This window comes from Poromitra crassiceps (genome assembly GCF_964638095.1).
Source record: "Poromitra crassiceps genome assembly, chromosome: 27".
NCBI lineage: Eukaryota > Metazoa > Chordata > Actinopteri > Beryciformes > Melamphaidae > Poromitra > Poromitra crassiceps.
In genome coordinates, this window is record NC_139650.1 from 17928257 (window position 1) to 17943939 (window position 15683).

The 15683-nt window shown below is 45.4% G+C and overlaps 1 protein-coding gene across 1 annotated transcript in view; it reads right to left on the reverse strand.

Annotated features, from left to right (window-relative positions):
* igsf21a (immunoglobin superfamily, member 21a) overlaps positions 1–14070 on the reverse strand; it is a gene marked incomplete at its 5' end in the record, with an annotated part of 443028 nt that extends 428958 nt beyond the window's left edge. The window contains one exon of the mRNA XM_083661710.1: positions 13926–14070. Coding sequence (XP_083517836.1) covers positions 13926–14070 — 145 coding nt within the window. The remainder of the gene's footprint in view (positions 1–13925) is intronic.
* Positions 14071–15683: the final 1613 nt, after the last annotated feature.

Sequence of the window (15683 nt, forward strand, 5' to 3'; positions counted from 1 at the left end):
CTTCGTAAAGAAGCAATTGGGAAATGCGTTTGCTTCTTAAGGAGGCCTTAAGAAGGGTTAAATTAGCTTCTTAGCGCAAAGAAGCTTTTGGGAAACCCAGCCATTGCCATTTAGAGCCACTAGTGTGTGAAGTTGCAGTGCAACTTTAAATAGGTTAGCCAACATCTAATTAGCTACATTGACAGTTAGTAGATACTAGTTAGCTCAAATTGCAACGATGCACTGTGCTACAGGCTGACTTGCTAACCCAATTGTAGTAGCTCAATGTTTTTAAGCCCTCTCACTGCAAAAGAACCGCTCCAGGAATCATGTTTAACCCATTAATGAACATTAGGGCAAAGGCAATCATTTCCAATGAAAGCCAAAGGTTTAAGCTCTCAAATGGTTTTTGTCTCATGTATCTGCTACAGAGGCTTGTGTGAATGTTGACAATTCTGTTTGACAGAGAACCACAATTCCTTAGGTTTTACAAGGCCTTTTTAGAGGGTGCCTTAGCTCTTAATCAATACACTTTGTTTGTATCTAATAAAGCCCAGTTCAGACCAATGATTTGCAACACAACGAGTTGAAACTTGCAACTCTGGCTACATTTAAAAGAGGCTGGAGTCGAGATGAGATGGGTCTGTTCGGACCGCTGCAACTTTGTTCTAGAACAGTTTGGTTGCATTGCAAATCATTATTGGTGTGAACTCTAAGCCCATGCTGAACCCACAAGAGGGTCACTTGGTTTGTCCAGGTAAAACTCTTTAAAGAAGTCTATGGGGAACTGAATGGAGAAGTCACTTCCTCAGGTTCCATGGACAATATGGTGATGGCTAGGCACTAGGGGTGTCACGATACACTAATTGCACGATACGATATGATACACGATATTGGGTTCACGATAACGATACGATACGATATTTTAACAATATTTTTTTTAACAAAAGTAAATAATTTTTATGTATTTATTTATCATTTATTTAACCATGTGAGTCCCATTGAAATCAAAACCTCTTTTCAAGGGAGCCCTGGGAAAATACTGGAAAAATAGTCTTCCATTTGAAATACACAAAATACAAAACAAATGCTGTTTTTGGAAATTGTTATTATAATAACTAGAAAACAACATGGAAGATAATGCTTCTCTTGCAATAGAATGTGTCACACTGTCACAAACTAAATGTTTGTTGCATGGTGAAAGAAAAATAAAGTATACAATCTATTTCTTAAATAACTTATGCTCAATGGTCCCTAAACTTATGTAATCTTATGTACCCCTTGAGCTGTTTTGCCATGCCAGTAGTAGTCTACCCCCTCACTCATGCGTGTTGATTCTGCTAAATTTCTATTATTATTCAGGAGCAAAATATATATATATATATATTTTTTTTTTTTTTTTTTTTTTAACGATATAATTTTTTTCTGACGATATCGATATCGTGACGTTTCGATATCGCGATATATCGTGCGACAAAATATCGTGACACCCCTACTAGGCACTCTATAGGCCTTTTGGAGCAGGGTGGTGATGAATACTCATAAAGGGTACCTGCACTGATGCTGCAGAAGCCCCGCCCACGGATGTAACAGGTGTACCAGAGACTAAGAATGTGCTGCTATGTTGTAAACAAGGAATTCAAAGTGTGCAAAAGGTGCAGAAACAACACTGTCACCTCTGAGGAAACATTAAGCACACAGCCACTAAGTTCACACTACACTCAGTTGTCAGTCTATCAAAGCTTCACTCAACAAGACACTGAGGACAGTCTCAGTTGTCAGTCTATTAACGCTTCACTCAACAAGACACTGAGGACAGTCTCAGTTGTCAGTTTATCAACGCTTCACTCAACAAGACACTGAGGACAGTCTCAGTTGTCAGTTTATCAACGCTTCACTCAACAAGACACTGAGGACAGTCTCAGTTGTCAGTCTATCAACACTTCACTCAACAAGACACTGAGGACAGTCTCAGTTGTCAGTCTATCAACGCTTCGCTCAACAAGACACTGAGGACAGTCTCAGTTGTCAGTCTATCAACGCTTCACTCAACAAGACACTGAGGACAGTCTCAGTTGTCAGTCTATCAACGCTTCACTCAACAAGACACTGAGGACAGTCTCAGTTGTCAGTCTATCAACGCTTCACTCAACAAGACACTGAGGACAGTCTCAGTTGTCAGTCTATCAACGCTTCACTCAACAAGACACTGAGGACAGTCTCAGTTGTCAGTCTATCAACGCTTCACTCAACAAGACACTGAGGACAGTCTCAGTTGTCAGTCTATCAACGCTTCACTCAACAAGACACTGAGGACAGTCTCAGTTGTCAGTCTATCAACGCTTCGCTCAACAAGACACTGAGGACAGTCTCAGTTGTCAGTCTATCAACGCTTCGCTCAACAAGACACTGAGGACAGCCTCAGTTGTCAGTCTATCAACGCTTCGCTCAACAAGACACTGAGGACAGTCTCAGTTGTCAGTCTATCAACGCTTCACTCAACAAGACACTGAGGACAGTCTCAGTTGTCAGTCTATCAACGCTTCACTCAACAAGACACTGAGGACAGTCTCAGTTGTCAGTCTATCAACGCTTCACTCAACAAGACACTGAGGACAGTCTCAGTTGTCAGTCTATCAACGCTTCACTCAACAAGACACTGAGGACAGTCTCAGTTGTCAGTCTATCAACGCTTCACTCAACAAGACACTGAGGACAGTCTCAGTTGTCAGTCTATCAACGCTTCACTCAACAAGACACTGAGGACAGCCTCAGTTGTCAGTCTATCAACGCTTCACTCAACAAGACACTGAGGACAGTCTCAGTTGTCAGTCTATCAACGCTTCACTCAACAAGACACTGAGGACAGTCTCAGTTGTCAGTCTATCAACACTTCACTCAACAAGACACTGAGGACAGTCTCAGTTGTCAGTCTATCAACACTTCACTCAACAAGACACTGAGGACAGCCTCAGTTGTCAGTCTATAAACGCTTCACTCAACAAGACACTGAGGACAGTCTCAGTTGTCAGTCTATCAACGCTTCACTCAACAAGACACTGAGGACAGTCTCAGTTGTCAGTCTATCAACGCTTCACTCAACAAGACACTGAGGACAGTCTCAGTTGTCAGTCTATCAACGCTTCGCTCAACAAGACACTGAGGACAGTCTCAGTTGTCAGTCTATCAACGCTTCACTCAACAAGACACTGAGGACAGTCTCAGTTGTCAGTCTATCAACGCTTCACTCAACAAGACACTGAGGACAGTCTCAGTTGTCAGTCTATCAACGCTTCACTCAACAAGACACTGAGGACAGTCTCAGTTGTCAGTCTATAAACGCTTCACTCAACAAGACACTGAGGACAGTCTCAGTTGTCAGTCTATCAACGCTTCACTCAACAAGACACTGAGGACAGTCTCAGTTGTCAGTCTATCAACGCTTCACTCAACAAGACACTGAGGACAGTCTCAGTTGTCAGTCTATCAACGCTTCACTCAACAAGACACTGAGGACAGTCTCAGTTGTCAGTCTATCAACGCTTCACTCAACAAGACACTGAGGACAGTCTCAGTTGTCAGTCTATCAACGCTTCACTCAACAAGACACTGAGGACAGTCTCAGTTGTCAGTCTATCAACGCTTCGCTCAACAAGACACTGAGGACAGTCTCAGTTGTCAGTCTATCAACGCTTCGCTCAACAAGACACTGAGGACAGTCTCAGTTGTCAGTCTATCAACGCTTCACTCAACAAGACACTGAGGACAGTCTCAGTTGTCAGTCTATAAACGCTTCGCTCAACAAGACACTGAGGACAGTCTCAGTTGTCAGTCTATCAACGCTTCACTCAACAAGACACTGAGGACAGTCTCAGTTGTCAGTCTATCAACGCTTCACTCAACAAGACACTGAGGACAGTCTCAGTTGTCAGTCTATCAACGCTTCACTCAACAAGACACTGAGGACAGTCTCAGTTGTCAGTCTATCAACGCTTCGCTCAACAAGACACTGAGGACAGTCTCAGTTGTCAGTCTATCAACGCTTCACTCAACAAGACACTGAGGACAGTCTCAGTTGTCAGTCTATCAACGCTTCACTCAACAAGACACTGAGGACAGTCTCAGTTGTCAGTCTATAAACGCTTCACTCAACAAGACACTGAGGACAGTCTCAGTTGTCAGTCTATAAACGCTTCACTCAACAAGACACTGAGGACAGTCTCAGTTGTCAGTCTATCAACGCTTCACTCAACAAGACACTGAGGACAGTCTCAGTTGTCAGTCTATCAACGCTTCACTCAACAAGACACTGAGGACAGTCTCAGTTGTCAGTCTATCAACGCTTCACTCAACAAGACACTGAGGACAGTCTCAGTTGTCAGTCTATCAACGCTTCACTCAACAAGACACTGAGGACAGTCTCAGTTGTCAGTCTATCAACGCTTCACTCAACAAGACACTGAGGACAGTCTCAGTTGTCAGTCTATCAACGCTTCGCTCAACAAGACACTGAGGACAGTCTCAGTTGTCAGTCTATCAACGCTTCGCTCAACAAGACACTGAGGACAGTCTCAGTTGTCAGTCTATCAACGCTTCGCTCAACAAGACACTGAGGACAGTCTCAGTTGTCAGTCTATAAACGCTTCGCTCAACAAGACACTGAGGACAGTCTCAGTTGTCAGTCTATCAACGCTTCACTCAACAAGACACTGAGGACAGTCTCAGTTGTCAGTCTATCAACGCTTCACTCAACAAGACACTGAGGACAGTCTCAGTTGTCAGTCTATCAACGCTTCACTCAACAAGACACTGAGGACAGTCTCCCAGCTTTTGTTGCTAAAACTGGGTGGAAACAAACAATTACAGAGTAAAAAAAACTGCCGTACAGAACCAATCCAAAGTGTTTAGGGCGGCGGCCCTTCTTCTTTTTCAACAATATTTTCAACAATATTTTCATAAAAACTCAAACATTCACTCCAGAACTACTAGACAATCTAAGTTCCTGCATATTCCACTTTGTCGTATACCACCAGAGGGCAGTTATCCATCAAATAGAAAGGAGTTATCTTATGGAACAACTATATCCACCTGATGGACAGCTCACCCTCCCTACCCGTCTACAAAAGAAAACTAAAAGAACATCTGTGCTCAATGGAATTGTGCTAAAAAAAAAATCTGTTGCCATTGTAATTTACTTCTTCTGATGTATTGCTTAATTATTAAGTTTGTTTATTTTGTTTTATTTTTTATTTTGTACTATCTATGTATTATTATTTGTACTATCTCCTTGGTTATAATTAATATATATATATTTTTTAAATATATATATATTTTTTACATGGTGAGGTTCTCGATAAGCCCTTCCAGGGTTTCTTACCTCTCCAAGCACTGATATTTATTGTATTTTATTAATTTCCCCTCCAGGTGAAATACACTTGGCATGTATTGTCTTTACAGTGCAAAATCAATAAATCAAATCAAAATTCTTATGAACTTTAATGTTGGCTAATATCAGCAACACGCTGGGTGGACACCAGCTTATAGAAGAAATACTGCTTGAAAAAGGTCAAAAGAAAGGTGAAACCCTATAAGCATAAGGTGTATCAACGACGAAAACATCAGACAGTCAGTATTGACCACAAAGACCAACAACAACAACCCTGTGGTCTGAAGCTGCTTGAGTCCAACACAACTCCATACAACCTATTGATTGGTTGAATTCTGCCCTTCCTGTTTGTTTACAGTCTGATCAATATAGTGTGGCAAAGCATATACGCCCTATAAACTATAACATGTTGTATTGTAGCAAAGATATGACCTCAACCATGCTGGAAATCCTCAATGAAACCAAACGTGTGAAGAACCATCTCAGCTGAACGTGACATTGCAGAAGTGAGTAGGGCTACATCCTGCATGTGTCACAGAGCATCATCTGAGCAAGGCACACCCAGGGAGATGATCACTTAAAGACCAAGTGACCTACTGATGTTCTTTATGGGTCAGCGAGGGTCCACAAAACAGTGCAGACAAGTTGTGCGAGGCAGATTTAGGGGGGTGCACCAATCCCACGCTGAAACCACGCATTTTAATTTTGGCGTCCTTGTTAACAGGTGAGTCCCTTCACACCAGCCGTATGCCACGCCATGCTGAAGCCACGCTAAAGCTACGCTGAACCGATAGGAGCAGCTCCTAGCCAGGCGCTGAGAAAAAGAGTGTTTCTGGTGTGACCGGTTTAGCGTGACACTCAGCTTCAGCGTGACTTCAGCGTGGGTTTGGCATATAGTGTGAACAACAAAGTGTAAGGCAGCGGCTCTGCAGAGAGCAGGTTAGCCGGCTGGCTAAGGCAGTGCCTCTGCTGTAGTAATCAAAGTGTGAACTTTGCTGTGAGGTCTCCCCCACAGACCTCCACCGATCCACTGAGCCCCAGCCTACCTGACTCCTCCCCCACACCAGACCTCCACCAATCCACTGAGCCCCAGCCTGCCTGACTCCTCCCACACACCAGACCTCCACCAATCCACTGAGCCCCAGCTTGTCCACTGAGACCCAGCTTGCCTGACTCCTCCCACACACCAGACCTCCACCAATCCACGCCTGACTCCAACAGATGAATAGCAGCCTCATGAACAGCAGCTTCATTACTCCTGACTATATTTCTCAGGTGAACAGATGAACAGCAGCCTCATTACTCCTGACTATATTTATCAGGTGAACAGATGAACAGCAGCCTCATTACTCCTGACTATATTTCTCAGATGAAAAGATGAACAGCAGCCTCATTACTCCTGACTATATTTCTCAGATGAACAGATGAACAGCAGCCTCATTACTCCTGACTATATTTCTCAGGTGAACAGATGAACAGCAGCCTCATTACTCCTGACTATATTTCTCAGGTGAACAGATGAACAGCAGCTTCATTACTCCTGACTATATTTCTCAGGTGAACAGATGAACAGCAGCTTCATTACTCCTGACTATATTTCTCAGGTGAACAGATGAACAGCAGCTTCATTACTCCTGACTATATTTCTCAGGTGAACAGATGAACAGCAGCCTCATTACTCCTGACTATATTTCTCAGGTGAACAGATGAACAGCAGCCTCATTACTCCTGACTATATTTCTCAGGTGAACAGATGAACAGCAGCTTCATTACTCCTGACTATATTTCTCAGGTGAACAGATGAACAGCAGCCTCATTACTCCTGACTATATTTCTCAGGTGAACAGATGAACAGCAGCTTCATTACTCCTGACTATATTTCTCAGGTGAACAGATGAACAGCAGCTTCATTACTCCTGACTATATTTCTCAGGTGAACAGATGAACAGCAGCCTCATTACTCCTGACTATATTTCTCAGGTGAACAGATGAACAGCAGCCTCATTACTCCTGACTATATTTCTCAGGTGAACAGATGAACAGCAGCTTCATTACTCCTGACTATATTTCTCAGGTGAACAGATGAACAGCAGCCTCATTACTCCTGACTATATTTCTCAGATGAACAGATGAACAGCAGCTTCATTACTCCTGACTATATTTCTCAGGTGAACAGATGAACAGCAGCCTCATTACTCCTGACTATATTTCTCAGGTGAACAGATGAACAGCAGCTTCATTACTCCTGACTATATTTCTCAGGTGAACAGATGAACAGCAGCTTCATTACTCCTGACTATATTTCTCAGGTGAACAGATGAACAGCAGCTTCATTACTCCTGACTATATTTCTCAGGTGAACAGATGAACAGCAGCCTCATTACTCCTGACTATATTTCTCAGATGAACAGATGAACAGCAGCCTCATTACTCCTGACTATATTTCTCAGGTGAACAGATGAACAGCAGCCTCATTACTCCTGACTATATTTCTCAGGTGAACAGATGAACAGCAGCTTCATTACTCCTGACTATATTTCTCAGGTGAACAGATGAACAGCAGCTTCATTACTCCTGACTATATTTCTCAGATGAACAGATGAACAGCAGCTTCATTACTCCTGACTATATTTCTCAGGTGAAGAGATGAACAGCAGCTTCATTACTCCTGACTATATTTCTCAGGTGAACAGATGAACAGCAGCCTCATTACTCCTGACTATATTTCTCAGCGAGGGGATCGAGTGCCTGTATTGCAGTTAGGGCTGGGCGATATGAACCAAAGATCATACAGTATATCGGTATTTCTAGGCTGAAGGGCAATAAATGTTCAGTTGTAAGTCAAAGCCACATGTGACGATGTGAGAATGTGAGATGTCACACGCACTTTTATTAACAGAGCGCGTGCGCTCCTGTAGCCTACAGTATACCATGCCTCCTGTCTAGCCTACAGTATACCATGCCTCCTGTCTAGCCTACAGTATACCATGCCTCCTGTAGCCTACAGTATACCATGCCTCCTGTCTAGCCTACAGTATACCATGCCTCCTGTCTAGCCTACAGTATACCATGCCTCCTGTAGCCTACAATATACCATGCCTCCTGTCTAGCCTACAGTATACCATGCCTCCTGTCTAGCCTACAGTATACCATGCCTCCTGTCTAGCCTACAGTATACCATGCCTCCTGTAGCCTACAGTATACCATGCCTCCTGTCTAGCCTACAGTATACCATGCCTCCTGTAGCCTACAGTATACCATGCCTCCTGTAGCCTACAGTATACCATGCCTCCTGTCTAGCCTACAGTATACCATGCCTCCTGTCTAGCCTACAGTATACCATGCCCCCTGTCTAGCCTACAGTATACCATGCCTCCTGTCTAGCCTACAGTATACCATGCCTCCTGTAGCCTACAGTATAAAACGGCTCTCTCAAATCAAGCAATCTGATTGGTTCACAGCCATTGTATAAATCCAATAACCCACTCCAATAACCCATGGGTTATTGGTTGCCATGGCAACTCTCTTACTAAAAGCCTTTGGTTACCTCAAAAAAAACAAATGGCGGAGACAGCTGTCAGATCCTTGTGAATCGATCTTCGCTTATAACTTTACTAATACTTCGCAGAAAATTATGTTTTGTACAAGAATAAATGCGGGCTAATGTCTTCTTTGCAAAAAAAAGGCTGTTAACCCCGCATTTAACCCCGCATTTAACCCCGTAACGTTAGTTGGTGTCGGGCTTTGTAGAAAGCACTCAGCTTCTCAGCAAGCGCTGAGAATGCAACGCTGCGCTCGAGCTGCCTGTCGGGGTTTCCAGAAAGCTCTCAGCTTCTCAGCAAGCGCCAGGATTGGCCAATGTCAACTTCAGTCTCCAGAACGATCCAATCAAATCACCCGCACGTTCTTGCGGTCCCGCCTTACAGTAGTGTTTCTACTGACTCTATCAGAATGACATGCCAGTCGGAGTCGGACTTATAGTATTATTATTATGGCAGTATGGGTTAGCTCCCCAGCCTGCGTCTTCCGTGAGGAAGAAGCCCAAAAACCCACGAGAGGCCTTTTAGGAGGGCCATTCAAGCCGCAAGTGGAGACTGCAGTGCCAGCAAGTACTGGTACTGCATGGTGTCCACTAAGATACCATCACCTCGGAATAAGATGTTTGGAGCGGGGGAGTCTGGTGCAGCGCACAGGTCGTAGACCTGGTGAGACGAGGGAGGAACCCGGCCGGGTGGCAACCCACAGAGCCCGGTCCCTCTACGTACCAGAGCCCTCTCCCTCCCCCGGTCCCGGCAGAGTAGTTCCGGAGCAGCGGATTGAGTGGCCCTGACCGCATGACCACCTTCGACCCTCCCTATAGGGCTGACCGTGGGTAGCTACTGGGACGTAAGTTGGGGCTTGGCCAGCCCCGGCTGGGTCACCTGGGCGAGGGTGTATGATGTTGCGAGACCCGAAACATCCTATGACCCCAGGGTACATCACTGAGGATACGTCCCAGTTATGCATCCATGCGATGTTTTTTCTTTCTTCATTATTATTATATTATCATACTTGGAAACCGTTTTATAAAAGCAATATAGCACTCGAGCTGCGTGTGTTGTGGCATATATCCCCCTGCTCAGCAGTTATCCCACTCGGCCTGCGGCCTCGTGGGATAACAGCTGATCAGGGGGATATATTTGGCACAACACACTGGCTCTCATGCTATATTGCTTAAGTATACCGTGCCTCCTGTCTAGCCTACAGTATACCATGCCTCCTGTCTAGCCTACAGTATACTGTGCCTCCTGTCTAGCCTACAGTATACCATGCCTCCTGTAGCCTACAGTATACCATGCCTCCTGTCTAGCCTACAGTATACTGTGCCTCCTGTCTAGCCTACAGTATACCATGCCTCCTGTCTAGCCTACAGTATACTGTGCCTCCTGTCTAGCCTACAGTATACCATGCCTCCTGTCTAGCCTACAGTATACCATGCCTCCTGTAGCCTACAGTATACCATGCCTCCTGTCTAGCCTACAGTATACCATGCCTCCTGTAGCCTACAGTATACCATGCCTCCTGTCTAGCCTACAGTATACCATGCCTCCTGTCTAGCCTACAGTATACCATGCCTCCTGTCTAGCCTACAGTATACCATGCCTCCTGTCTAGCCTACAGTATACCATGCCTCCTGTCTAGCCTACAGTATACCGTGCCTCCTGTCTAGCCTACAGTATACCATGCCTCCTGTCTAGCCTACAGTATACCGTGCCTCCTGTCTAGCCTACAGTATACCATGCCTCCTGTCTAGCCTACAGTATACCATGCCTCCTGTAGCCTACAGTATACCATGCCTCCTGTCTAGCCTACAGTATACCATGCCTCCTGTCTAGCCTACAGTATACCATGCCTCCTGTCTAGCCTACAGTATACCATGCCTCCTGTCTAGCCTACAGTATACCATGCCTCCTGTCTAGCCTACAGTATACCATGCCTCCTGTCTAGCCTACAGTATACCGTGCCTCCTGTCTAGCCTACAGTATACCATGCCTCCTGTCTAGCCTACAGTATACCGTGCCTCCTGTCTAGCCTACAGTATACCATGCCTCCTGTCTAGCCTACAGTATACCATGCCTCCTGTCTAGCCTACAGTATACCATGCCTCCTGTCTAGCCTACAGTATACCATGCCTCCTGTCTAGCCTACAGTATGCCATGCCTCCTGTCTAGCCTACAGTATACCATGCCTCCTGTCTAGCCTACAGTATACCATGCCTCCTGTAGCCTACAGTATACCATGCCTCCTGTCTAGCCTACAGTATACCATGCCTCCTGTCTAGCCTACAGTATACCATGCCTCCTGTAGCCTACAGTATACCATGCCTCCTGTCTAGCCTACAGTATACCATGCCTCCTGTCTAGCCTACAGTATACCATGCCTCCTGTAGCCTACAGTATACCGTGCCTCCTGCCTGTAGCCTACAGTATACCGTGCCTCCTGTCTAGCCTACAGTATACCGTGCTTCCTGTCTAGCCTACAGTATACCATGCCTCCTGTCTAGCCTACAGTATACCATACCTCCTGTCTAGCCTACAGTATACCATGCCTCCTGTCTAGCCTACAGTATACCATGCCTCCTGTCTAGCCTACAGTATACTGTGCCTCCTGTCTAGCCTACAGTATACTGTGCCTCCTGTCTAGCCTACAGTATACCATGCCTCCTGTCTAGCCTACAGTATACCATGCCTCCTGTCTAGCCTACAGTATACCATGCCTCCTGTCTAGCCTACAGTATACCATGCCTCCTGTAGCCTACAGTATACCATGCCTCCTGTAGCCTACAGTATACCATGCCTCCTGTCTAGCCTACAGTATACCATGCCTCCTGTCTAGCCTACAGTATACCATGCCTCCTGTAGCCTACAGTATACCATGCCTCCTGTAGCCTACAGTATACCATGCCTCCTGTAGCCTACAGTATACCATGCCTCCTGTCTAGCCTACAGTATACCATGCCTCCTGTCTAGCCTACAGTATACGCTAATTTCTACACGGGCTGTGCGGGCTCACAGCTCGGCTGCTGCGCAGCCTCGCCCGCATCGCTTTGCGCAGTCACAGTTGTGCAATTGTGCACCGCCGTGCCACGGAGCCCTCTGCAATTATACTGTGGTGAGATAAGATGTGATGGAAATAAAATGCAAAGACAGGGTTTCCTTCCATGACTATTGGTTTTGCTTTCACAAAATATTTACACAATGATATTTTTGTTAAATAATCATCAGTAATGTGGATATAATGAATAAGAACAGCTAGAACAATCTGGTACATTCAGAAAATTACATCACTTTACTGTAATGCAGGAAAAGACAACACTTGTGACATATCCTATATATTACGATACTCAAAATCTAAGAGCATATCTCATCTCATATCATGATATTGATATAATATTGACATATTGCTCAGCCCTCATTGCAGTCCTATAATACCATGCTCTAAATGAGCTGACACAAGCGGGGGCCTCTCCAAGCCACAGGAGCACTGCTCTCTGGGACCCAGGTGAAGTTATTCCCGTCAAATCAGAGCGGCTGATAGCTGATAGCATGACTACGTGACAATACTGCAACTGTGACACAGGGACAGCCTCACACCACAGCTCCTCATCTGTTGCAAAAGTTGCAATAATTAATGCCCTGCCCAAAAATACAATGTGGAAATGCAGCAGGGAAGAGGAGCATCTCACAGCATCAGCACCACCTGAGAAGCAACACTCTAGGCTACTGTGCAGCCTATACTTGCCATTGCGTGAATGTGTGAATTTGTGAACAAGCAAACAAATCAGCGCTATTGGATGAATGTTGTGTTTGCACCATGCAGCCTGAGCATCTGAGCGTTTCAAGTGGAGGACACAGAGATAAAACATCTAGGCGTAACAGCAGTGATGTTTTGTATCAAGGAGGAGCCCTAAATTAGCCCACATACTGTAGAGGACCCGTATTTGATTATGTTTTTCTGTTGAACACAAATCTGAGAATAGGTTTAATGTCAGATATGATTTTGTCCAGAATTCCTATATTGTAGATATATGATAAATAGTACTTTTTAAATTATCTAATTGTGTTTACTTCTTGTAAATGAAATGCTGTACAGTAGGCTATTTTTTTTTTTTTTTTTTTTTTTTTTTTTACAATTCATCAATTTGCTGGGGACCTTCTGGAAGCCCTTCAAGGAGCCCTGGTGGTCTCCGGACCCCACGTTGGGAACCACTGGGCTACGGTAGCCTACAGTACGACAGTGAGTGATGCCACCAGTGCAAGCAGCAGAAGCAGCAGAAGACGACACGGGTTGCTTCCAAGGCGACAACTTTGAGATGTGTTGCAGCCGGAGACCCGTGCAGACATCATCCAGCCATCGGCCACAGCCATGACTGTGACGCGGCGCCCAGGAGCGCACTGGCTGCGTCCTGCTCGGACTAGGTCGTGCCGCTGCTCAGAAGTGTGTGTGTGTGTGTGTGTGTGTGTGTGTGTGTGTGTGTGTGTGTGTGTGTGTGTGTGTGTGTGTGTGTGTGTGTGTGTGTGTGTGTGTGTGTGTGTGTGTGTGTGTGTGTGTGTGTGTGTGTGTGTGTCAGTGTGTGTGTGTGTGTGTGTGTGTGTGTGTGTGTGTGTGTGTGTGTGTGTGTGTGTGTGTGTGTAGTCACGCACGTCGCTCGTGATAGTAGGCTAAATGCATGTGAATTAACTTGATTCGCATAACTAGGCCTCCTCCTCCTCTAGCCTCTTTTTTTTGTGCCTTAGTTACGCGCATCGTGTCGTGTGAATTGAATCCGACCATCATTCATTGATTTGGGGGAAAGTTGGCACAAGAGAGAGCGCTGCATGGCACCGTCGCCTCCAGCGGGCTATCCTGTTAATGACCGCTTGATATTTTAGCCTGCATGTCAAATATGAACCACTCAACTCACTGACTCATAAAATCCATAATCACACCCCGCCACTGATCGGGGCTGCAAATAAACGGGTTCAGACCAGACCCACCGATCGAATAGAATACAGAGGCAGTGTCAGTGTGATAGACTTACCCACGGCTAAATCCAGGAGATCTGCGCACAAGAGCAAGCACAAAGAGAAGACGGTCATCTTTTCCTTATTTTGCCACAATAAATCCCAAACTCCATCGGCGTTCACATGCTCTGCTCCGGGTTTCGGCTGCGTAATCCCCACCATTCCAGAGGTATGCGATTGAGAGGTGCCCCCAAACTGTTCATGATGCGGCTCAAGTCCGAGTGGGGAAATAGGAGAAGTTGACTATGAATACAGCATTCAGAGCATCAACACACTGGCTGCGAACAGGAGAGGAGTATTTTCCCAGTTTAGATGATGGAGCTGCTGCGCTGAGCCGCGTACAGTCGGACTCGGGAGAGAGGGGAAAAACCGAGAGGTTTGGATGAAAATCTGCTCCTCAGTCAAAGCGCGCTCCCTCGCTCGCTCTCTCTCTCTCTCTCTCTCTCTCTCTCTCTCTCTCTCTCTCTCTCTCTCTCTCTCTCTCTCTCTCTCTCTCTCTCTCTCTCTCTAGACAGACGCACAGTCATTCCTGATCACTCGCTGTTTTTATTTCACACAGTTTTCCTTAATCCCACCCTGAATTCAGACCTCTTTAATTCTGCACATTAAGCCGATTTATTTCTGCGGGATACCCCCCCCCCCCCCCCCCCCCCCCCCGTGAAAAGGTTTCTAAAGATCCATATGCCCTTAACAGCCCTTGGTAGTAGGCTATATGCCCAATTCATATGAAGAGTAAGTTGCGGTCATAATGAATTGTGAGTGAACAGGTTGAAATGGGCTGTCAATCAAGAACTGCACTACGCCCCCTGCTGGTGGAAGAAAACGGGCGTCATTCAGTTGTGCAGAAGTCAAAGCAGTGCTGCCAACAAAATACTGTGGTGTTTGTAGATAGAAAGTCAATATTTAAGTGGTGTTTGTTGTCATAGGCAGCGGAACGCATCTGAACTTGGGGGGGCCGGGGGGCGTGTCGGGGGGGGCGTGTCGGGGGGGCGTGTCAGGCCAGTCACTAGAGGTCACATGCACATTGTCTCCCATCTTGTCCCCACCATCTCAAAGACCATATGACAATCAAGATCAATACAGAGGCAGTTTCTGAGACATCAACAGTTGAATGGTTACTTGACATAAACAGAGATCATCCTCGTCTTTCTGTAGTATTGCTTTTGCAGATAGAGGGACATTTGAGGGGGGAGCAGCCAAGGTGGATAGGACATTCAGCAAATGTGACAAGACACTCTAAGCTAGTGGTGTATTTACATGAACAAAGCCAGGCAATCCTCTTATCTGCCTGTAGTAGGCACTAGAGGGAAATTAGATGGTGGGGCAGGGTGCATGCATATTTTGGTCATGGGTTTCATGTGATGTCTGTATTGAAACATCTAAAAGTACAAATCTTATCAAATTACACATCACAACTTTTATAGCCAAGGCTGCATAGCAGTGCCTCTCACAAGTTATTTCTGCGCTAGGCAAAATACAAACACTAAATTAGGTGCAAAAATGATGGCAATTTGGAGGCCAAATGTGTCATTTCAGTATGGCAAGCTATGGCAGCCGCCATACCTTGGCTTCTAGCTAAATTTGAGAGAGGGAAGGAGAGAGCGAGGGGAGAAAAACTTGCATCTGCTCGTTACTCACAATTAATGTGAATCACAATCATTTAATGTTCCAAAATCAGAACTACTTAGAAATGAAGGGAGTGAGTAGTAAAGCCAGCCTTTTTGAACAGGACTATGTAGGCTATTGAACCCAGTGAAAAATACTTTTTTGCCTTA